At 45.8% G+C, this 25474-nt stretch overlaps 1 protein-coding gene across 1 annotated transcript in view; it reads right to left on the reverse strand.

The window, feature by feature from the left end:
• The window catches only part of CUNH6orf47 (chromosome unknown C6orf47 homolog), a 32637-nt gene extending 14095 nt beyond the window's left edge, over positions 1 to 18542 (reverse strand). Inside the window, exon 1 of the mRNA XM_077483136.1 lies at positions 18409 to 18542. Within this exon, the coding sequence (XP_077339262.1) occupies positions 18409 to 18447 (39 nt within the window). The 5' untranslated portion in view covers positions 18448 to 18542. The remainder of the gene's footprint in view (positions 1 to 18408) is intronic.
• Between the last annotated feature and the right edge of the window lie 6932 nt (positions 18543 to 25474).

The following is a 25474-nucleotide window of genomic DNA, read 5'->3' on the forward strand; positions in this document are numbered from 1 at the left end:
CATCAAAGCCCGTTTTTAATTAGCAAACTAATTTCAGCAATCGAGTGAGCTTAGCTACATAAATATATATTGTTATATTGCATATAGAGTTTGGTGTAGCAACATGTCCGCTGCCCCGCCTGCTAACTGTAGATGTGCTGATGTTAGGAGGAGCAAGATGGCCGTGCGCATGTGTTGGTCGAGCATTTTGTCAGGCAAATTCCTCCGTGCACTAACGTCAGCCAGTGAAGGGATGTATTACGCGTTGCGCCTGCGCAGTATGCGCGGTTTGGAGCTCCAGCTGATTCCACGTCACAGGAAGTGATGTGGGTTGTACATTCTGCCAGGTCGCTAATTTTTTCAGAACAGTCCCCATTGGAAGGATTCCCCTCTATGTTCTGGTGACAACCCAAAATTTTGAATTTTCTTTCACTTTCACTCTTGATGATAATGGTCATCAGGACAAAAAGAGAGGGTGAATCTCCCTAAAAGGGATACAGACAGCGGTAAAATATTGACTGGGGTTCTAATCCCTTTACATTATATCCAGAACTGAAAAAAAATGTTTTGCCTTTAGTTATCCTTTACCTTCTTTTATTTGCTTCCTTTTGGTCTGTTAAATGTGTATGTAAGCTCTAACGAGCAGGGCCCTCTGATCCCTCCTGTATTGATTTGTATTGTAAGTGTACTGTCTGCCCTCATATTGTAAAGCGCTGCGCAAACTGTTGGCGCTATATAAATCCTGAATAATAATAATAAAACAATAAATTAGACTATTTTCTCATTTCAAAAGTTTTTTTTTTTTTTGTTGGTAAAGTCATATAGACGATAATGCTCTATATCTTTAAATGCACACTTGCTTTAATCTAGTATTGTATTAGCTATAAGTACACATACCAAAAATTATATTTCACTAAATAATATTGAAGGCTGAAATTGTTTAACTTAACAGGAAAATCTAAAGCAGGGGTCTCAAACTGGTGGCCCTCCAGCTGTTGCAAGACTACAAGTCCCATCATGCCTCTGCCTGTGGGAGTCGTGCTTGCAACTGTCAGCCTTGCAATGCCTCATGGGACTTGTAGTTTTGCAACAGCTGCAGGGCCGTCAGTTTGAGACCCCTGATCTAAAGAGTAATCTGGGAATTAAAGGGGGCTATAAACCTTCATTCTGTGCATTAAGGTGAAAAAGCTCCTGTGATGCAGCTGCCCCCCAGAGCCCCCCTTTTACTTATCTGAACCCGGTCTTCCAAGCGAAGGGGATGAGCAACCCAGCTCCAGCCGGTGTCTCGGGTCCCGATTAGATCGATTGATAGCAGCGCAGCCATTGGCTCCTGCTGCTGTCAATCAAATCCAATGATGCAGGAGTCGGGGGTCGGGGGCCAAGTCCTGCTGTCTGTGTCAATAGACACAGCAGCAGGACACGGGAGCGCACTCACGCGAGTGCCCCGAGGGAGAGCGGCCCTCCAACGGGGCACTCGAGAAGAGGAGGAGCCAGGAGCGCTGCTGAGGGACCCCAGAAATGGAGGGTCGGGGGCCACTCTGTGCAAAACCAACTGCACAGAGGAGGTAAGTATGACATATTTGTTTAAAAAATAAATGAATAAAAGATAAATAAAAGAAAGAACCTTTAGATATCCTTTAAAGTATAACTAAACTTTTTTGTTAGTTCTTTATAGAGTAGAGAGGGATTAGAACACCTGTCAGGTTTTTATTGCAGCATGTGCCTCTGTTAGGAAGATACACCTCGCTACTCATCCTGGTGACCATTATCACCAAAAGTAAAAGAAAATCCCAAATTTTGAGCAGTCATCAGAACAGCAATAGAGAGGAAATCTTCCAATAGGGACACTAGATCTGGTGATCTGAAAGATCTTTTCCCAGTTTGGAGATCCTTGCGACTGTGAGACCAATCTGATTGCTTGTGAAGGTCTGGTGCACCACTCATGGAATTACATTCTGGCGTGTAGTCTCCGATTCCTTGGTCACAACAAGGACTCAATTTTTATTCATCTCTTTTTGAACCAGATGGACCAGTAGTGTCCTTCAGGGTTTAGTAAAGTGTGAATCTGGATAAATAATCTATACCCTGGAATTGATGTAATAATTCTGTACTGTGTACGGACCTTATCCTGAAGAACCGGAGGTGTGAAACGCATTGGTAAGGGCTCTTTTACACATAGGGTCACACTATGTGATATCTGTTGTATAGATTGATTTAATGTCCCCAAGAGGGGGTTATATTTGATGTATAATAAAACTGTGCCAAGTAAAAGTGTACCTAGTCCCAAGCGTTCTTTTGATATGGTTTTATACATTATGCGAGGCCATGCCACTGTGAAAGTGGAGGAGAAAGTGACACAGGGATTGTATATACGCAGAATGCAGGAGAAAAGAGTTTATTTATCTTTCTCTGGGTTTTGTAATTCCGGATCAGGGTCTGGATCCCGGAGACTTTGAAGTTCCTTGGGTGGGAAGCTGTCTGCAACCTAGTGTCCATGTTTTGCCAAAGACTAGCAAGGTGTGCATCCAGGTGCACGCTGCCCTCATAATGAAGGCTTGGGCATAGCTCAGGGCTCCCAGAGTAGACAGGAGGTCTCAGTTAAAGTGGAAGTAAACTCCCTTCAGCCAAGGAAGCTGCCATCTTTGCCTCTGTTTAATCTTCAACTGCTATGGTGCTGCACATGTGATTCATTATGACACCAGCCATTGGATGGTTTGATAATTTGGCTGAGAGCACAGCCAATGTGCAGTTAGCATTCCTGGCATACCTTTTTTTTTTTAACTGTTTAAATCGAGGGGTTTACTTCCACTTTAAGGGCCAGGTATGCCCCAGCCAGGAGCCAGAGGGTCTCAGTCAAGGGTCAGGTGTGCCCCAACCAGAAGCCAGGAGCCAGAAGGTCTCAGGCAGGGGTCAGGTGTGCCCCAACCAGAAGCCAGGAGACAGGGAGGTCTCATCCCAGGAGCCAGATGGGCTCCTATCGAGTGGAAATCTCTACATGGGCACTGATGTCTATGTGAAACGTACAGTTCTGTGTAGTCAAAGTGGGCTGTCATGCTCTAAAATGCAGCTTTGGACTGGCACAACTCATTTGAGCTGCATCTACCACATGAGCATAATGACCCCTTCACTACACTATATTACCAAAAGTATTGGGACACCTGCCTTTACACGAGCATTAACTTTAATGGCATCCCAGTCTTAGTCTGTAGGGTTTAATATTAAATGGGCCACCCTTTGGTGCTATTTCGGCTTCATCTCTTCTGGGAAGCCTGTCTACAAGGTTTAGGAGTGTGTCTATGAGAATGTTTGACCATTCTACCAAAAGCACATTTGTAAAGTCAGGCACTGATGTGGATGAGAAAACCTGGCTTGCAGTGTCCATTCTAATTCAGGTGTTCTATCAGGTTAAAATGGAAGTAAACCCTTCCAAACAACTTTGACCTACAGGTAAGCCTAGATTAAGGCTTACCTGTAGGTCCAAGTAATATCTCCTAAACCTATATGGTTTAGGAGATATTTGCCCGAAAATGGGCACCGCTGTCTACGGCGCATGCGCCGTAGACAGCGGCGCGCAGGCGCACTAAATGCGGCAAGTCCAAGAATGGATTTGCCAAATTTGTCTACTCCCGTGCGCATGCGCGGGAGTGACGTCATCGCGGCTCCGGCGAATGGCAGCGTCGGAGCTCCGAGACGCGACTCCCGTGCGCATGCGCGGGAGTGACGTCATCGCGGCTTCTCCGCTGTCATTCGTCGGAGCTGCGAGAGACGCCACAACCAAGATGGATGCGGCGGACTACAGGTGACAGCGGCGACTTCGCTGGCTCCTGTGTCAGGTAAGTGACACATAATGAGCTACTATGCGATGCATAGTAGTCCATTATGCTTTACCTTTGCAGGGAAAAAAAGAGGAAGTAAACCCATCAGGGTTTACTTCCTCTTTAAGGTCAGGACTCCGTGCAGGCCAGTCAAGTTCCTCCAACCCAAACTCACTCATCCATGTCTTTATGAACCTTGCTTTGTGCACTGGTCCAAATAATTTAGTGGAAGGGGGATTATGGTGTGGGGTTGTTTTTCCAGGCGTTGGGCTTGGCCTCTTAGTTCCAGTGAAGGGAACTCTTAGCATGCCAAGACATGTTGGATTTCATGCTCCAAACTTTGTGGGAACAGTTTGGGGATGGCCCCTTCCTGTTCCAACATGGCTGCTCACCAGTGCACAAAGCAAGGTCCATAAAGACATGGATGAGCGGGTTTGGGGTGGAGGAACTTGACTGACCTCAACCCTATAGAACACCTTTGTGATGGATTGGAGTGGAGACAGCGAGCCAGGCCTTCTTGTCCAACATCAGTGCATGACCTCACAAATGTGCTTTTGGAAGAATGGTCAAATATTCCCATAGACACACTCCTAAACCTTGTGGACAACCTTCCCAGAAGAGTTGAAGCTGTTATAGCTGCAAAGGGTGGGCCAGCTCAATATTGAACTCTACGGACTAAGATTGGGATGCCATTAAAGTTCATGTGCGTGTAAAGGCAGGCTTCCCAATACTTTTCGTAATCTAGTCTATTTTAGATTGCAAGCTCTAATGCGCAGGGCCCTCTGATTCATCTTGCATTGAATTGTATAGTTCCTGTAATGGTAACTGTCTGCTTCCATTTTGTAAAGCTTTGTGCTAACTCTTGGGCCATATAAATCCTGTCTAAAAATAATAATAATGAATATGCTGTATATGTACATCTATGTCATTTTTTTTCACAATCTGTATTCATTTTTTTTCTACGATGGATTTTACCTCTAGCAGGTTTCTATACATATCAGCACAAAGGAAAGTGCCAACTTAAAGTGATTGTAAAGGTTTATTTTTTTATTATTATTAATATTTTACTTACTTATTAGTTTAGTATTTATCAGTTACTTATATAGCGCCATCAATTTACGCAGCACTTTACATATACATTGTACATTGACATCAGTCCCTTCCCTCAAGGAGCTTATAACCTAAGGTCCCTAACTCACATTCATACATACTAGGGCCAATTTAGACAGGATCCGATTAAACTACCAGCATGTCTTTAGAGTGTGGGAGGAAACCGGAGTACCCGGAGGAAACCCACGCAGGCACAGGGAGAACATGCAAACTCCAGGAAGATGGTGTTGTGGTCGGGATTTGAACCAGCGACCCTTTTTACTGCTAGGTGAGAGTGCTAACCACTGTGCTGCCCCAAACATATTATACTTACCTTCTCTGTGTAGTTGATTTTGTACAGAGCAGCTGGATCCTCCTCTTCTCGGGTCCCTCTTTGCTGTTCCTGGCCCCTTCCTCCTTTGAGTGCCCCTCAGCTAGCAGCTTGCTACAGGGGTCACCCAAGCTGAGTCAGAACTCCATGTATCCATTCAGATACGGAGCCCTGACCTGGCCTCGCCCCCTCTCTCCCCTGATTGGCTGACTGACTTTGACTGACAGCCGCAGGAGCCAATAGCGCCATTGCTCTGTCTCAGACAATCAGGAGGAGTGTACTGGATGGCTGAGGGGATCGTGGACATCACTGGATAGAGTAGAGGCTCAGGTAGGTAATTAGCGGGGCCGTTACACAAAGAAGATTTTTTATCTTAATGCATAGAATGCATTAAGATAAAAAAACTTCAGACTTTACAATCCCTTTAACCACTTCCCGACCTCTGCACATAGATGTATGTTGGCAGAATGGCGCAGGCAGACAAATGGGCGTACCTGTACGTCCCTTTAAATTTGCTGCTGTGAATTTTTTTTTACCAACAATATGTACAAGAATACATATCGGCCTAAACTGAGGAAAAAATTCGACTTTTATATATTTTTGGGGGATATTTAATATAGCAATAAGTAAAAAATATTGTATTTTTTTCAAAATTGTCACTCCTTTTTTGATTATAAAGTAAAAAATAAAAAAAACACTGAAGTCATCAAATACCACCAAAAGAAAGCTCCATTTGTGGGGAAAAAACGGACGTAAATTTTGTTTGGGTGCAGCGTCGCGCAACCTCGCAATTGTCAGTTAAAGCGACGCAGTGCCGAATCGCAAAAAGTGCTCTGGTTAGGAAGGGGGTCAAATTTTCCGGGGCTGAAGCAGTTAATGGCTAGAATACATTAAAGCAGGAGTAAACCCGCTGACGTTTTTTTTTTTTTTTTCAGACCTGCAAGGAAAAAGGCATAATGAGCTAGTATGCTGTGCATACTAGCTCATTATGAAATACTTACCTTAGAACAAGGCCTCAACATCTCCCCCGATCCACGCCGAGGGAGCTGACATGTTCCCTCGGCGTGTCTTCCGGATATTGCGGCTCAGGCGCTGTGAGTTTCCGGAGCCATGATATCGTCACTCCCAGGCATGCCGCGGGAGATTTCTTTCTGGCAGGGTCCGGCGTCTGCCGGACTTTCAGCCGAGAATCCCCTGTGCGCAGTCAGCGGCGCATTGCGAGGGGGAATATCTCCTAAACCATACAGGTTTAGGAGATATTTTTTTACCAACACGTAAGCCTTATTATAGGCTTATCTGTAGATAAAAATGATAAAAAAGACTATACAACCGCTTTAAGATAAAAAAATAAAAAAATGTCTGCCTTTACAATTCCTTTAACCACTTGCCGACCGCCTCACGCCGATGTACGTCATCAGAATGGCACGGGCAGGCATAAGCACATATATGTACGTCCTTTGCCTCCCGCGGGTCGGGGGCCCGATCGGGCCCCCGCCCGGTGCCTGCGGCGGTCGGTTTTCGTTCGGGAGCGATCCCGGACGAGGGGACGGCCATTCATTCATGGCCACCCCCTCGCGATCGCTCCCGACGAATGGAAATCCCCGGTGACATCACTTCCTCTCCTGTAATGTAAACACAGGAGAGGAAGTGATGTATTCTCTCCTCCGTGTCGGTATTTTTCGTTCCGACACGGAGGAGAGCGGATCAGTGAGTTGCACCAACACATCCCACACACAGTAGAACATGCCAGGCACACTCACACCCCCCCTTTACCCCCCGATCACCCCCCCAATTACCCCTGCCCCCCAGTCACAGTGACACCAATGTCATTTTTTTTTTTTTTTTTTTTTTTTTGCATTGGTGTCATTTGTGACTGTAATAACTGTTAGGGCAGTTAGGGTTAGCCCCCTTTAGTTCTAATGTACCCCCCTAACCCCCCCAATAAAGGTTTAACCCCGTGATCACCCCCCGTCGCCAGTGTCACTAAGGCTGGGTTCACATTGCAGCGGTTTATGAGAACGAATGTGATTCGCACCGCACTGCAGTGCAAATCACATCCGATCTCTGTGCGATTCGAGTTCAGCCATTCGCCGCACCCGCCACACCCGCCGCACCCGCCGCAAATTCGCACGGGACCCTTTTTTTGGCCCGCAGCAGAATCGGATCGCATGGGTGTTCACACCATGCGATCCGAGTTTGCAGATCGCACTGCGATATGCGAACTGATCTGGGGGTGTCAGTAACATTTCACTGACACTCCCAGCAGTTCGCATAGGGCAGTGTGAACTGCCGCCGGGAGGCATGCGATGCGGGAACCCGCCGCGGATTCGCGGCGTTTCCGCATCGCTCCAGTGTGAACCCAGCCTAATAAGCGATCATTTTTCTGATCGCCGTATTAGTGTCACAGGTGACGCTAGTTAGGCAGGTAGGTATTTAGGTTCGCCGCAGCTTTTTATAGCGCTAGGGACCCCCATATACTACCGCATAAAGCCCCCTGATTGCCCCCTAGTTAACCCTTTCACCAGTGATCACCATATAACTGTTACAGGTGACGCTGGTTGGTTAGTTATTTTTTTATAGTTTCAGGGCACCCGCCATTTATTACCTAATAAAGGTTTAACCCCCTGATCACCCGGCAGGTGTCATTTGTGACTAATAACTGTTAGGGCAGTTAGGGTTAGCCCCCTTTAGTTCTAAGGTACCCCCCTAACCCCCCCAATAAAGGTTTAACCCCGTGATCACCCCCCGTCGCCAGTGTCACTAAGGCTGGGTTCACATTGCAGCGGTTTATGAGAACGGATGTGATTCGCACCGCACTGCAGTGCAAATCACATCCGATCTCTGTGCGATTCGAGTTCAGCTATACAGATAGTATGGCTGAATTCGTGTCGCACCCGCCGCAAACTCGCACGGGACCCTTTTTTTGGTCCGCAGCAGAATCGGATCGCATGGGTGTTCACACCATGCGATCCAAGTTTGCAGATCGCACTGCGATATGCGAACTGATCTGGGGGTGTCATTAACATTTCACTGACACTCCCAGCAGTTCGCATAGGGCAGTGTGAACTGCCGCCGGGAGGCATGCGATGCGGGAACCCGCCGCGCATTCGTGGCGTTCCCGCATCGCTCCAGTGTGAACCCAGCCTAATAAGCGATCGTTTTTCTGATCGCTGTATTAGTGTCACAGGTGACGCTAGTTAGGCAGGTAGGTATTTAGGTTCGCCGCAGCTTTTTATAGCGCCAGGGACCCCCATATACTACCGCATAAAGCCCCCTGATTGCCCCCTAGTTAACCCTTTCACCAGTGATCACCATATAACTGTTACAGGTGACGCTGGTTGGTTAGTTATTTTTTTATAGTTTCAGGGCACCCGCCATTTATTACCTAGTCTCACTAGTGTACCCCTAAATTTAGGGGTGTCTACTTTCTAAAATGGGGTCATTTGGGGGGGGGGGGTTTGTGCCATCTTGGCATTTTATGGCCTTCAAAACTGTAACGCCCTTAGAAAGCCTGAAGGCGGTGCTTGGTTTTTGGGGCCCCGTACGCGGCTAGGCTCCCAAAAAGTCCCACATATGTGGTATCCCCGTACTCAGGAGAAGCAGCAGAATTTATTTTGGGGTGTCATTTCACATATGCCCATGGCATGCGTGAGCAATATATCATTTAGTGACAACTTTGTGAAAAAAAAAAAAAGTTTGTAATTTTCCCGCAACTTGTGGCAAAATATAAAATATTCCATGGACTCAACATGCCTCTCAGCAAATAGCTTGGGGTGTCTACTTTCTAAAATGGGGTCATTTGTGGGGGTTTTGTGCCATCTTGGCATTTTATGGCCTTCAAAACTGTAATAGGTAGTGAGAAGTGAACTCAAAAAATTACGCCCTTAGAAAGCCTGAAGGCGGTGCTTGGTTTTCGGGGCCCCGTACGCGGCTAGGCTCCCAAAAAGTCCCACATATGTGGTATCCCCGTACTCAGGAGAAGCAGCAGAATTTATTTTGGGGTGTCATTTCACATATGCCCATGGCATGCATGAGCAATATATCATTTAGTGACAACTTTGTGAAAAAAAAAAAAAAAAAAAAAAAGTTTGTAATTTTCCCGCAACTTGTGGCAAAATATAAAATATTCCATGGACTCAACATGCCTCTCAGCAAATAGCTTGGGGTGTCTACTTTCTAAAATGGGGTCATTTGTGGGGGTTTTGTGCCATCTTGGCATTTTATGGCCTTCAAAACTGTAATAGGTAGTGAGGCGTGAAATCAAAAATTGACGCCCTTAGAAAGCCTGAAGGCGGTGCTTGGTTTTCGGGGCCCTGTACGCGGCTAGGCTCCCAAAAAGTCCCACATATGTGGTATCCCCGTACTCAGGAGAAGCAGCAGAATTTATTTTGGGGTGTCATTTCACATACGCCCATAGCATGTGTGAGCAATATATCATTTAGTGACAACTTTGTGTAAAAAAAAAAAAAAAATTTTTTTTTTGTCATTATTCAATCGCTTGAGGCAAAAAAATAAAATATTCAATGGGCTCAACATGCCTCTTATCAATTTCCTTAGGGGGTCTACTTTCCAAAATGGGGTCATTTGGGGGGGTTTTGTACTGCCCTGTCATTTTAGCACCTCAAGAAATGAGATAGGCAGTCGTAAACTAAAAGCTGCGTAAATTCCAGAAAACGTACCTTAGTTTGTAGATGTGACAACTTTTGCGCAAACCAATAAATATACAATTATTGACTTTTTTTTTACCAAAGACATGTGGCTGAATACATTTTGTCCTAAATGTATGACTAAAATTGAGTTTATTGGATTTTTCTAATAACAAAAAGTAGAAAATATCATTTTTTTTCAAAATTTGCGGTCTTTTTACGTTTATATCGCAAAAAATAAAAATCGCAGAGGCAATCAAATACCATCAAAAGAAAGCTCTATTTGTGGGAAGAAAAGGACGCAAATTTTGTTTGGGTACAACATTGCATGACCGCGCAATTACCAGTTAAAGCAGCGCAGTGCCAAAGTGTAAAAAGACCTCTGGTCATTTACCAGCAAAATGGTCCGGTCTGAAAGTGGTTAAGAGAACGCTCTGATCCCGTGTCATGTTGCCAGTATATGAAGCAGCTGTGTTCCCTATGGTGCTATCAGTTAACATGGATGTTCTCCCCCTCTGGTGCTGTGACATGCAGCCCCCTGACCTTTACATTCTAAAATTCTGCCAGAGTTCATCTATACGTAAAAATAGGCCTCAGATTGAGTAACAGAGAATTAGCTGCAGGGAGCAGACAACAGCACTGACAAGTAGGAGCATGTGTACAGCAAGTGTGCTGGTAGAACCCGAACCCTATAGCAGCATTATAGCAAACTAAAAACCACAGCTCCCAACTGTCCCTGATTTCGAGGGACTGTCCCTGATTTGGAGCACTGTCCCTCTGTCCCTCATTCCTCCTCATTTGTCCCTCATTTTGGTCTGATCTATATAGATGTATATAAAATCTATCAAAAAGTGTTTTCCAAGCACTAAACCCTTCATCTGATTTCTAAATTGCTGCATTTGTAAATTCCAAAAGCCAATAAAAAGGAATAGTAGTGGTAAAAAAAGGACTTGTGGGTTTAACCAATCTTGTTTTTTTGTACAATTCTCCTTTAAGGGGGCGTGGCAAGGGGCCTGCATACTTTTGATGATAGGTGTCCCTCATTCCCATCTCAAAAAGTTGGGAGGTATGTAAAAATACCTAACCTTAAAGTGGTAAAGTAAACCCTTACAAACCACTTTGACCTACAGGTAAGCCTAGATTAAGGCTTACCTGTAGGTCCAAGAAATATCTCCTAAACCTACATGGTGGGAAAATCCCTGGTTGTCACCATGATCAATAGAATTAAGCCTGGTACACACAGGCAAGTCTTTTTTTGTACATCCCAGCAGGCCTGCGAGGAGCTTGCTGTATTATGTGATGTTAGTATTATTGATCCCCCTACTGAGCTATTGTGTTCTGACAGGGGGACTGCTTTCCCCACCAGAACACACCGGTCAGCACTCACAGCCATTGGCTGCAAGCGCTGAACATGATGCCAATTGGCTGCTGGTTTTCCAGCATGCCAATTCGAAATAAGCCGGACGTTAAAGAGGAAGTAAACCCTGATGGGTTTACTTTCTCTTTGATTCCCTGCAAAGGTAAAGCATAATGGACTACTATGCATCGCATGACACAGGAGCCAGCGAAGTCACCGCTGTCCCCTGTAGTTCCGAGCGTCCATCTTCTTGGTGGGTCTCCGTGGGTCTCGCTGCTCCGTCGCTGTGATTCGCCGGAGCAGTGATGACGTCACTCCCGCGCATGCGCACGGGAGTCGACACTCGCGGCATATGACCGCGATCTGCAGCTTACCAAGTGCGCCTGCCCACAGCTGTCTACGGCACATGCGCCATAGACAGCGGTGGCTGTCTTCAGGTAAATATCTCCTAAGCCGTATAGGTTTAGGAGATATTTCTTGGACCTACAGGTAAGCCTTAATCTAGGCTTACCTGTAGGTCAAAGTGGTTTGTAAGGGTTTACAACCACTTTAAAGTACAGTTCCACCCAAAAGTGCAGCCTTGTCAGTGTCATTTGCAGCCTTGTCAGTGTAGCCTTGTCATTTGCAGCCTTGCCCCAGTGTCATTTGCAGCCTTGAAGTTTAAAAATGGTGCTGCCAAGATACAGAGTCCTGTGTATCTCGGGTCCTCTTGGCGGTGTAATGACATATCTGCCGCCATCTTGGTACACCCCACACTCGTCCACAGTAAGGATACACTAAGAAAGGGTAAAGCGGACATGTTGTTACACCCACAAAGCAGTGGCAACCCTACTCATCTCACAGGTTTGCTAATCTGACAGAAGTTCACTGCTTTTAAAATTCCACATCTAAGTAGTCAGACGGAGTAAGTACTGTATTTCACTGTATACTAACTTTAATGTTATAAATACGTCTAGAATACAAAACTCCAGTGGGTGTAACAACATGCTACCCCTTCTTAGTGTATCCTTACTGTGGATGAGTGTGGGGTGTGGCAAGATGGCGGCGACGGAACATCACTTCCGTAGCAATCTGCAAAGGGTCGCCGAATATGTCGTGGAGCCGAGCCGAGTAGACTCGGCTATGTATCTCGGCAGGGCACCCTATTGGGCGGGGCCCATGGGCTTGAGCCCAGTCAAGCCCAATGGTAAGTCCGGCCCTGCACACAAGGGAGGACTGGACTGAGGCCCAATTAAATATATTGGGCTGGTGGCCCTGAGTGGAGATCTTCAGATCAGAGTGGGACCTGCCGTCAGGACACATGGTGGAAATTGTACAGCTACCTGCTCCACTTTCAGATCCATGATCACAGCATCTGCCATGGGGACGTCTTCCAGCACCAAATTCCATAGTGGCTCTTGGATATCATGAAACCAAAGGCTATCCCTACAAGTAGGGTTGCCACCTTTTCTTTAAGCCAAACCCGAACACTTTAGCGGTGCAGGGCAATTTATTTTTTCCCCGTAGTATACACTATAGAATTTTAAAAGACCTGGGACACCTTTCGGTGCCCCAAGGAAATTAGTAATGCGGTGTGCATAGCGTGTGGTGACAAACAGTGGGTGTGGCCAAAATGCTTTTCCTGGCATCAATGCCCAGCCTCACGGTAATGCCAAACCCGCCACCCTACAGCCGCCTGCAGCTTCCAGACGCCAACAGATTTGTGTGTGGCTATTTCAGTTACTTGGGGAGCCACAGCCTGGTCTGAATAATTTGTCCTGGTTGCAGGCATACTGAAACCCGGACTCATAATTCGAAACCCAGACTGTCATGGACAGGTGGCAACCCTACCTAACAAGCCATGTCCTTTCCGAACGCCTAACTTTCACGAAGCCCACCAGTCAATGAAGCACAGTGGCACACTTTGTGCCACAAACTTTCTTAAAGCAGTAGTAAAGCCTTTTTTTTATTTTTTTTACACTTGTACCCACAGGTAAGCCTATAAGGCTTACCTGTAGGTACAATGGATCATGCTAGCACATTATGCCGTTGTCTTGCAGGTTTTTTTTAGGATGTGGTTTGCTACTGCTTTAAGCCCACAGAAATCTGTCGTTAACATGAATGGGCCTGTATTTTCCCCCAGGCCAACGGTCATTAGGCTCACCGCCCAGACTGGACAGGTTAGGCAACTTGTTCCAATTACCATTGGTTCCTGTAGTATCGGAGGCACTGCCAAAACCACTAATTGTACCACCCTCCCCCTCTATTTACAAACCTACCAAGTGGCAGAGCTGACCTTGCAAGTTTTAGGCATTCAGAAACCTGGCTGCCTGCATGTTCCTCTACCCTCTGGGCAGCATTAGCAGTGAAGTGTGCTACACACTATCAGATTTTCTCCTTCAGATTTTTAATTAGAAAATCTATTGGTGTATGGCTAGCTTTAGGAGTGACTTAACACTTAGGTCTCACGCACACATGGATATACAACCCTGGATGTACACCAGGGGTGTACAAACTTTTTTCAATAAGGGCCAGATTTGATGAAGTGAATATGCGTGTGAGCTGACCATTTTGCCTGACATTCTTTGAACCATTAAAATTAAATTCAAATGAATTAATACACTGCCCAACAAGAATTCTCTTGGCTTGCTATTTGAATATAATGTATTTATCAGCGTATAACACGCACCTTCACTTTAAGAGTAAAGTTTCAGGAAAAAAAAAATTAATTTTAAATAAAGAACTGTGACGCAAAATAAGGGCCAGTGCCCATAAATGCAGCCTCGCCAGTGCCCATGAATGCAGCCTCGCCAGTGCCCATGAATGCAGCCTCTCCATTGACACCAAATGCAGCCTCACCGTTGCCATGAATGCAGCCTTCACCGTTGCCATGAATGCAGCCTTCACCGTTGCCATGAATGCAGCCTTCACCGTTGCCATGAATGCAGCCTTCACCGTTGCCATGAATGCAGCCTTCACCGTTGCCATGAATGCAGCCTTCACCGTTGCCATGAATGCAGCCTTCACCGTTGCCATGAATGCAGCCTTCACCGTTGCCATGAATGCAGCCTTCCCCGTTGCCATGAATGCAGCCTTCCCCGTTGCCATGAATGCAGCCTTCCCCGTTGCCATGAATGCAGCCTTCACCGTTGCCATGAATGCAGCCTTCACCGTTGCCATGAATGCAGCCTTCACCGTTGCCATGAATGCAGCCTTCACCGTTGCCATGAATGCAGCCTTCACCGTTGCCATAAATACAGCCTTCACCATTGCCATAAATGCAGCCTTCACCATTGCCATAAATGCAGCCTCACCATTGCCATGAATGCAGCCTCACCATTGCCATAAATGCAGCCCTCACCATTGCCATAAATGCAGCCTCACCATTGCCATGAATGCAGCCTCACCATTGCCATGAATGCAGCCTTCACCATCGGAGGGGACAGGGAGGGTCAGGGGATGAGACGAGCGCCAACAGATTACATACAGGAGAATCTCCTGTTTACTCGGTGGCCTCTTTAATACAAAGTCCCGCCTCCTATGATAGACAGAACAGTCGTCCAATACCAGCCCAGGAGACGGGACTTCCTATTACAGAGGCCGCAGAGTAAACAGGAAATTCTCCTGTATGTAATCTGATGGCACTCATCCCACCCTGTCCCTGTCCCCTCCTAGGCTGCCAGAATGATGAATACGGTATATATCTCTCCACGCTTGGGGATTCATTGGGTGCTACAAAAGATATATATCCAAATTACCAGTGAGGCTGCATTAAACTGGAATGCGGGCCACAGACTTTGGACATGTCTGACGTAGATAGTCTGTGTCCAAGGCTGTACATTCATATAAAATGGGTGTAGTACACGTATATATCAGCATATACTCACGTACAGCTGAATCCTGTAATCGATTTGGATGGGCGGATGCAGGGCAGGACTTAGGGTGGTAGGGGCCCCTGGGCTTGAGTCACTTTAGGGCCTTACCTTCTATACATTACCGTATTTATAGGCGTATAATACGCACCGACGTATAACACGCGCCGGCGTATAACACGCGCCCCAAGTTTAAGAGGGAAGTTTAAGGAAAAAAAACTTACATTTAAATGCCCATTAATGCAGCCTTATCAGTGTCCATCTGCAGCCTCGCCCAGTGTCAGATTGTGAGTACACTCAGCTATGTATATCGGCGGGGCCCCCTATTGGGTGGGGCCCATGGGCTTGAGCCCAGTCAAGCCCAATGGTAAGTCCTGCCCTGGGCGGATGTATGCAGCAGCTGTGTCTCATGGACAGGGAAATACGTTCAAATTTACATCATAGAGCCCCAGGCTGTGTGCATGAGGTCTTAACCTGTCCCTCCCCTCCCCCCCTCAACTTAACCTACCATCTAAAACCTAACCCACACCTTAAAGAATGTTTGATGGTATTGTACATATATCTATTATGGTAAAAGAATATTTAATAAAAATGTAATATGAAATACTGCTAATGAGTTTTTTTTTTTATTTCTCTTTTTGAGTAAGGTGTTTAGCCTCTTATTCATTAAAGTAGAACTATGGGCAAAACTTTTTTTGGGGGGAGAGGGGGGAATAGAGTGTAATAACCTCTGTCAAGTTTTTTTTTTTTTTTCACCATCTGTGTCCCATTGCGGAGATCTCCCTTCACTTCCTGTCTCATAACCAAAACAGGAAGTGAGAGAGGAAATCCCTGCAAATTAAGGAAATACCTTGGCGACCCCCTCAGGTCACCAGAACTAGTGTCCCTATTGGAAGATTTCCCCTCTGTGTACTGTTACTGTTGCCTCGGCTCTTATGCTCCATACACACAGTCAGATTTTTGGATGGAAAATGTTTGATGGGAGATTTTTGCCGGACATTCCGACCGTGTGTAGGCTCCATCGGAATTTCCGACACACAAAATTTGAGATCTGGATCTCAAATTTTCCGACAACAAAATCTGTGCGGCATTATGCAGCTGCGAACAGAGGGAATGTAATCTTTACACAAATGTTTTGCCTTTATTTTTTACATTTCAAACTAAATGGGTTGTTTTACAAGGTGATCGTTTACAATCACTTTAATACATAATAGGTAGGTTAGCTAAATGGACAGAACAACTCAAACCAGCATGCCTTGAGGCTGGCTATATCTGATTGAATACCTTAAACTTCGGTCTCTGATTAAAGGATGAGTCACAGGGATGAGTAATTTTTTTACCTATAAATCCTAGTACACACCACTGGTTGACAGCTGCAGTCAGAGCTGCTGTACTAAGAATGTAATGTTAGTACAGCAATCTCCCCCGCTGTTCTATTGTGTTCTGACAGGGGAACGGTCCCACCACCAGAATACCCTCATCAGCGCTTTCAGCCATTGGCGGGACCAGAGGAGGATCGGTCGGCTGCTGGTTTTCCAACATGCGCGACAGTCCAACAGAACCTGGCCGAATGGTCTACTTCTGTTGGACTGGCTGCCATACACATGGGCCGAACGTCAGATGGTTTTTATGAACGAGCCGATGTCGCCTGACAATTGACCAATGTGTGTACTATGTAAAACAATGGTTATATACCTAGTACTAATATTGCACCGATACGATACTAGCATTGGTGCCAATACAGAGCATTTGCACGAGTACTTGTGATGCTTGACCCGATACTTAGGCAGTCAGGGATGATCGGTGCGAGGGTGGGGGGAGTTACAAGCACCTGGCAGCCTCTTCTCCACCCCACCCCCCCTGGCTTCCAGCTGCTTTATTGAAATCTATACAGGGAGAGCGGTGCTTGTAACTCCCCCCGCCCTCGCACTGATCATCCCTGACTGTCACCTGTGTCCTCCGTGTACCTTCAGTCCTCCTCTCCGTGTTCCTCTGGTCCCCCTCTGTGTCGTCTGTGCACCTCCAGTCCCCCCCCCCCCCCCTGGATCTGTCAGGATGGAGGGCGGAGGGCGGAGGAAGGAGCAGGTAAATATATAATTTACTGACTCCTTCCTTTTCTGAGTCAGTGATCGCTGATTCTGTCCATTCCTAACTGCATTGCAAACTGTGTTTAGGATGTCTCAGTCTATGAATGGAGAGGAGCCTCTGTCTCTGGTCTATTCATCTCCAGTGCAGCTGAGGCTGCAGACGAAGGGACTGGGGAATCTGTGTTCTCAGTCTCTTTCTCGGTTTCAAAGGGGAAATGTCAGGGGTCTGTTTAAATCCCTGATATCTCACCAAAGCCCCCCCCCCCCAAACAAAAATGGTAAAAAAAACAAAAATCTATAAAAAATAAAAAACAAACACTGACATCGTCCACTCCCCCCCCCCCAAAAAAAAAAACAATTGTAAAAAAAAAAAAAATCAACAATAAAAATATATAAATCGTAAAAAAAAAAAAATAATTGTAAAAAATTATAAAATAAAAAACTACTGACAGTCCATGCGTCATCAGTGCCCATCAGTGCTGCATATTAGTGCCACTGTCACATGACATTTAAAAAAAAGTATCAGTAATCAGTCTTAAAAACGTGGTATTGGTGCAACCCTCCTACATAGTACCAGGCTTTTCTTTTTCAGAGAATAGGTGCAGGAATTCCCCCTTTCTCTGCCAAAACTCACCTTTGATCACCGTTCCTTGATTCCACCCCTTAACCACCTTCCATTACTGCCCTTTCACAGAATACAGAGCCAAGTATAATTTTGTGGTGATAAGTAATTTTTATGGAATTTGCCAACGATACCAAGAAAATCAGTAAATTAGATTTACTGTAACCAGTAACAATAGATCTCCCAACAGCAATGGACCATCCAAAACAATATCCCCCCCCAACAATAGACCCCCAGTAGTAACAACAGATCTTCCCACAGCCAGCATCAATAGGCTCTCCAGCTGCCAGCAACAATCGACCTCTCCCTCAACAGTAGATCTCTCCTAGCAATAAATGACACCCCCCCCCCCAGCAATGAGTCCCACCCCCAGCAATAATAGGTCCCCCACCAGCAACAATAGACTCCCCTGCAAAAATAGATTCCCTCCAGATAGAATACAACCCCCCCACCAGCAACAATAGACCCTGCAGCACACCCCAGCACCCCTAACCATTACATACAGTCAGTGCTGGAGGTGCCAGAATAAAAAATAAAAAAAAGCCCTGCCTAGTACAATACACTACAACAAACCTATCGATCCTTAAAGAACCCCCTAACAGTAAACGAACCCCGACTCCGGCATACTTACCTTATCCCACTCTGGGAGAGCCGGCGATGAGGCCTGCATATAGGATCCAAGGACAAGGGATCCTCACTACTTCCACAGCAGATGGTGAAGCAGATGGTGTATGCTGATGCAGCTCAGTCAGTGGGAGACACACAGCAGTGAAGCATGTAAATGACCTTTTCTGATCCTCGGAAAGGGATTGTCATTACACACACACAGATTCTGTTGGAAAATCTCTTGGTAAACCTATACAGTGGTGTGAAAAAGTGTTTGCCCCCTTCCTCATTTCCTGTTCCTTTGCATGTTTGTCACACTTAAGTGTTTCGGAACATCAAACCAATTTAAACAATAGTCAAGGACAACACAAGTAAACACAAAATGCAATTTGTAAATGAAGGTGTTTATTATTAAAAGGTGAAAAAAAATCCAAACCATCATGGCCCTGTGTGAAAAAGTGATTGCCCCCTAAACCTAATAACTGGTTGGGCCACCCTTAGCAGCAACAACTGCAACCAAGCGTTTGCGATAACGTGCAATGAGGCTTTTACAGCGTCCTGGAGGAATTTTGGCCCACTCATCTTTGCAGAATTGTCCTAATTCAGTTACATTAGAGGGTTTTCGAGCATGAACGGCCTTTTTAAGGTCATACCACAACATCTCAATAGGATTCAGGTCAGGACTTTGGCTAGGCCACTCCAAAGTCTTCATTTTGTTTTTCTTCAGCCATTCGGTGGTGGACTTGCTGGTGTGTTTAGGATCATTGTCCTGCTGCAGAACCCAAGTTCGTTTCAGCTTGAGTACACAAACAGATGGTCGGACATTCTCCTTCAGGATCTCTTGGTAGACAGCAGAATTCATAGTTCCTTTTATCACGGCAAGTCTTCCAGGTCCTGAAGCAGTAAAACAGCCCCAGACCATCACACTACCACCACCATATTTTACTGTTGGTATAATGTTCTTTTTATGAAATGCAGTGTTCCTTCTACGCCAGATATACTTGGACACACACCTTCCAAAGAGTTCCACTTTTGTCTCATCGGTCCACAGAATGTTGTCCCAAAAGTCTTGGGGATCATCAAGATGTGTTGTGGAGAAATTGAGACGAGCTTTGATGTTCTTTTTGCTCAGCGGTGGTTTTCTCCTTGGAACTCTGCCATGCAGGCCATTTTTGCCCAGTCTTTTCCTGATGGTGGAGGCATGAACGCTGACCTTAACTGAAGCAAGTGAGGCCTGCAGTTCCTTGGACGTTGTTGTGGGGTCTTTTGTGACCTCTTGGATGAGTCGTCGCTGCGCTCTTGGGGTAATTTTGGGCAGCCGGCCACTCCTGGGAAGGTTCACCACTGTTCCATGTCTTCACCATTTGTGGATAATGGCTCTCACTGTGGTTCGCTGGATTCCCAAAGCTTTGGAAATGGCTTTATAACCCTTTCCAGACTGATAGATCTCAATTACTTTCTTTCTCAATTGTTCCTGAATTTCTTTGGGTCTCGGCATGATGTGTAGCTTTTAAGGATCTTCTGGTGGCCCTTACTGTGTCAAGCAGCTCCTATTTAAGTGATGCCTTGATTGTGAACAGGTGTGGCAATAATCAGGCCTGGGTGTGGCTAGAGAAATTGAACTCAGGTGTGGACAACCACAGTTATAGTATGTTTTAACAAGGGGGGCAATCACTTTTTCACACAGGGCCATGATGGTTTGGATTTTTTTTCACCTTTAATAATAAACACCTTCATTTACAAATTGCATTTTGTGTTTACTTGTGTTGTCCTTGACTATTGTTTAAATTGGTTTGATGTTCCGAAACACTTAAGTGTGACAAACATGCAAAGGAACAGGAAATGAGGAAGGGGCAAACACTTTTTCACACCACTGTAGGTGACAATACCTCTATTCAGGAGGGGGGAAAAAAAATATAAAGCTTTCAAAATGCATGCAATGCTTATTATATTATGAATTGCCTCCTCGCCGCTTGGGTTACCAAAGGGGTTGCCTCCTAACTAGGGTTGCCACCTTTTCTTCAAGTCAAACCCGGACACTTTTTAGTGGCGCACAGCAATATTTTAATATACATACAGTATATTTTGCGAATAAATAACATTTCTAATTATACAAAGTTAATAACAAGAGTCCCCCTTTACATCAGATTCCACAGAGTTCCCCTTTTACATTTTTTCCATTGTAAGGGGGGACTCTGCAGACTCTGATGTAAGGGAGAACTCTGGGGACTCTAACATAAGGAATGCTCTGGGAACCCCGATCTAAGGAGGAACACTGAGAACTCTGATGTACGGATGTACGGAGAGGACTATAAGGGGGAACACTGTGGCCTCTGGTGTAAAGGGGAACTCTGATGTAAGAGGAGCTCTGAGAACCCTGATTTACCTTAGAGTACTCACTCAGAGGCAGGAGAGGGAAAGGGGAGACTTCAGTCACAGACAGGGATGGATGGTGAGCTCACTCACCCCTTGCCAGTCAGCACCTCTCAATCAGATGTATCTGAGGCTGCTGGAATTCAAATTTTCTGACTCAACTTTCCTTTTCTGAGTCACAGTGGCAGGGATTGGAGTGTAGGGAGACACAGAGGGGTGGGGGGGGGGAGGAAGAGGTGCAGATTGAGCCCGCTTTTTCCTCCTGTGTGTGTGTGTGTGTGTGTTTGGGGGGGATTGTTAGTGTTGGCTTTGGGCAGTGTTAAACAGAGTGTAACAGACACTCTTAGCTTAGACATCTATAGCCAGTAACACTGCTGGGAACCCATAGTCCAGTCTGCATAATGTGTCAGGCAGTCTGAAACCCGGACGCATGATTCCTAACCTGAACTGTCCGGGTGAATCCCAGAAGGTGGCAACCCTACTCCTAACCCCTTGAAACCCGCCTTAGTGCACACACAATTGTGTGCATTGCAGTGAAGCCCCAATCAGTGAAATGGGTCGCGTTTGCCAAAAACGACGACTATAATTTATGAGTACACCCCAAGCCACTGCCTCAGCAGCTACAGGGGGTAGTGGTTGGAGGGTGGTAAAAGCACAGCTCAACAGTGGAATTTTACCACTCTTCAAGCACATACATGAACAAGCCCTGCGATTGGGGGGGGATGGGGGGAGCAGCAAAAATGCACGGTTGGGCTGCATTTTTACTGAACCCCCAAAGTAGAACAGTTTTCTTTCTATTTTTGATAAATTAAGGGAGGGTTATAACCCCTGTCAGATTTTATTTTCACCATCTGTGTCCCATTGCAGAGATTTCCCTTCACTTCCTGTCCCATAACCAAACAGGAAGTGAGATTAAATTCTTGCAAATTAAGGGAATTCCTGGGTCACCAGAACTAGTGTCCCTATTGGAAGATTTCCTCTCTATTACTTTTTCCTAGTGATTAGGAACAGCGATCTGTCTCCTCCTCCAGTCACTAAACTGGCCCCACAGTTAGGCCCCTTTACACTGAGGTGTTTTTCAGGCGCTACAGCTCTAAAAATAGCGCCTATATAGCGCCTGAAAAAAGCGGCTCCTTTCACTCCAGTGTGAAAGCCGTAGGGTGCGCTGGCAGGACGGTCAAAAAAGTCCTGCTAGCAGCATCGTTGGAGCGGTGAAGGAGCAGTGTATTCACCTCTCCTACCCAATGAACTCAATGGGGCAGTGCCGCTATACCGCGGCCAAAACGTGGCTGCAGCGCGCTTTGCGGGCGGTTTTAAGCCTTTTTCGGCCGCTAGAAGGGGTTAAAACTGCCCAGCTAGTGCCCGAATACCGCCGCTAAAACGACGGTAAAGCGGCGCTATTTACCACGGACGCCCGCACCGGCCCAGTGTCAAAGGGGCCTAAGATGGCTCCATTCACTTCCATTGACTTTCTCAACTGTACGACTTAAAGTCAGATCCCAGGTTGCCCCTGTGTGAACCGGCTCTTAGACTGTAAGCTCTTGTGGCCAGGGATATAGTTGTTTTCACTAGTAATTGTATTTTGGTTTAGTCATTCCCCCAAATTATTATATATTTATACAGCTCCCTCATTTCCTGTGGCTCTGCGCAGAGTGATAAAGGCCCGGATGAGTAAAAATGATCTTCAGATAAACAAATACTCAAAACAAACAATTCCAAGAGAAACAAAACAGAAGGGAGAGTCAAACTCATACTAGATCTAGTAAGATATTGCAGAATATGCTGTAAAAATAACAAGTATTATTATTAAAATAATAAATTTACCTTTCTTTGACTACATGCACAGGGGCGTATGAATTTATGCTCCGAATATGCTGCCAGAAGTTGGCAGAAAAAACGCCTCCAATGTCACGTATGTACTCGTGTTTATGGGAGCCTACATGCTTATGGCGTTTAGTGTATGAACGAAAACTTAAAATGGATGGTCGACACTCAGCATGACATCCAAAAAAATAGTAGTCCTTTATTGAAAAGATATGTAAAATGCTGTAAAAAATATCCTACGCGTTTCGGACGTTAGTCCATAGTCATGTCCTGTAAATGACGCAATGTGCATATGCACATAAAAAAAAGCAAAAAACCTAGGCGTTGCATTCAGAGGTGTAAAAAAAATAAATAAAACACAACAAAGAAACCTTAGATGCCTTTAAAAGTGGCATTTTTTTGCCCTTGTGCATGAGGCCTTATACTTGGCTGTATACATACTGCATACCAGTGGTGGGCCCACAGGCTGGATGCCACCCTTAGCTAGCCTTTATTCCTGCCACCGATACCAAAGATAGGGCATCATTTCTGCCACAGATACCAACAATGGGCCACTATTCCTCTCATTGACACCAACGGGGCACTATTCCTCCCACTGACACCAACAATGGGGCACTATTCCTCCCACTGACAACAAAACAACGCGGCACTATTACTCCCACTGAAACCAATGATGGGGGGGGTTTATTTCTCCCACCATCACCAACAATGGGGCAATATTCCTCCCACTGACACCAACAATGGGGCTTTATTCCTCCCACTGACAACAATGGGGGTCTATTCCTCCCACTGACAACAATGGGGGTCTATTCCTCCCACTGACAACAATGGGGGTCTATTCCTCCCACTGACATCAACAATGGGGCACTGTTCCTGCCACTGACACCAACAATGGGGCACTGTTCCTGCCACTGACACCAACAATGGGGCACTGTTCCTGCCACTGACACCAACAATGGGGCACTGTTCCTGCCACTGACACCAACAATGGGGCACTGTTCCTGCCACTGACACCAACAATGAGGCACTGTTCCAGCCACTGACACCAACAATGAGGCACTATTCCAGCCACTAATACCAATGATGGGGTACTATTCCAGCCACTGATACCAACGATGGGGCACTATTCCAGCCACTGTAACCAATGATAGGGCACTATTCCAGCCACTATTACAGCCACTGACACCAACAATGGGGCACTATTCCTCCCACTGATACCAATGATGGGGCACTATTCCAGCCACTGTAAACAACGATGGGGCACTATTCCAGCCACTGTAACCAAGGATGGGGTACTATTCCAGCCACTGACAATGAAGGGGCACTGTACCTGTCACTGATACCAATGATGGGGCACTATTCCGCCCAATACCAATTATGTGCCACAATTAAATTTATTTAATTCCAGTGACCACCAAGCCTGAGGTATTGCTTATTCCCAATAAACGTGGGGCATTTTCTACCCCCGCTGGTCACAATCCAGACCCCTTAAAGTATGAAGGACAATAAAAACGCCCTTTGAGTAGTACGTTTGGAGACCCCTGCTGTGTATGAAATCTCAAGTGAGACTTGAATTTAAATAGATCCCTAATGCCCAGTTTGTGGCCCTTTGGTACTTATTGTGCAGCTCCAAGGCCCTAACAGCTAGTAATGAGAGCACTCATTTGTAAAGGGGCTGTAATATCACTGATCTTTAGCAGTCTCATGTAACATGCGCTCAGTCTGTAAATGTCTCTTGCTACATATTAGTCCCCAGCCACCCCTGTAACACGTCCTCAGTCTTTTTCTATTTTTGCTGTATGTCAGCAGTCTCTGACAATGTTCTGCAGCACTGCATATACTAAATACTATGTGTGGCCCCCTGGGACCACAGTTGAGGCCCCCTTTCAAGGCCTTCTTTAATATTGATTGGGCCTTGGGCAAACATTTTCTTGGGGGCCCCCCTACATTCTGAGACGTACAAAAAAATAGCAGGTCGGCTTAAAATCAGTTTACTGCAGCAGATCATGCAGCGATTGAAATTGGTTGCCAGAGATTCAGCCTATCCTTACTGCTCACTGATTGGTTGCAAGAGATTACAGCAGATCACTACTGTTCACTGATTGGTTGCTACAGGTTACTGCACACCATTACAGCTCACTGATTGGGTTGCTAGAGGTTACTGCACAATGCACACCCTTACCGCTCATTGATTGGGTTGCTAGAGGTTACTGCACACCCTTACTGCTCAATGATTGGGTTGCTAGAGGTTTCTGCACACCATTACCGCTCACTGATTGGGTTACTGCACACCATTACCGTTCACTGATTGGGTTGCTAGAAGGTACTGCACACCGATTCATATAACTCATTCACGGTGTCCCCCTCTGTAAGCTGCGCACCGGTCCAACCACTGCTTTATCAATCCACCCCCTCCACCGCTGACAGAAGAATGAAGGAGAACAATCACAGTCCCATTTTGCCCCATGTTAAAGATGGCCATGCCCCCTTTATTTAGTACATTTCCACCCTTGCATTAGCTGATAATGCAATCTAATGTTTTTAGGGCTACATCAACTCTTGAAGTTGGGCTGGGAAGAAGTGATCAGACAGGCAGAGGAAATCCTTGTCTCTGATAGCAGCCTATGTCTGCATGGATGTCTGAAACCAAAAACAGCAGCTGTAAAAACGTGTGCATGAGGCCTAAGTCAGCTGAGCCAGGTGGAAAATGGTTGGCTGAACAGTGACTGCATTCTTTCAGTTATTCAATTATTTCAGTTAACAGTGACTGCATTCATTCAGCTACCGTGTTTCCCCAAAAATAAGACCAGGTCTTATATTCATTTCGGCTACAAAAACACACTAGGGCTTATTTTCAGGGGATGTTTTATCTATGTCCCCTGTCATCTATATCC

Source organism: Lithobates pipiens, unplaced genomic scaffold (genome assembly GCF_037356315.1).
Source record: "Lithobates pipiens isolate NorthernLeopardFrog02 unplaced genomic scaffold, aLitPip1_a1.2 Scaffold_1, whole genome shotgun sequence".
Classification (NCBI taxonomy): domain Eukaryota; kingdom Metazoa; phylum Chordata; class Amphibia; order Anura; family Ranidae; genus Lithobates; species Lithobates pipiens.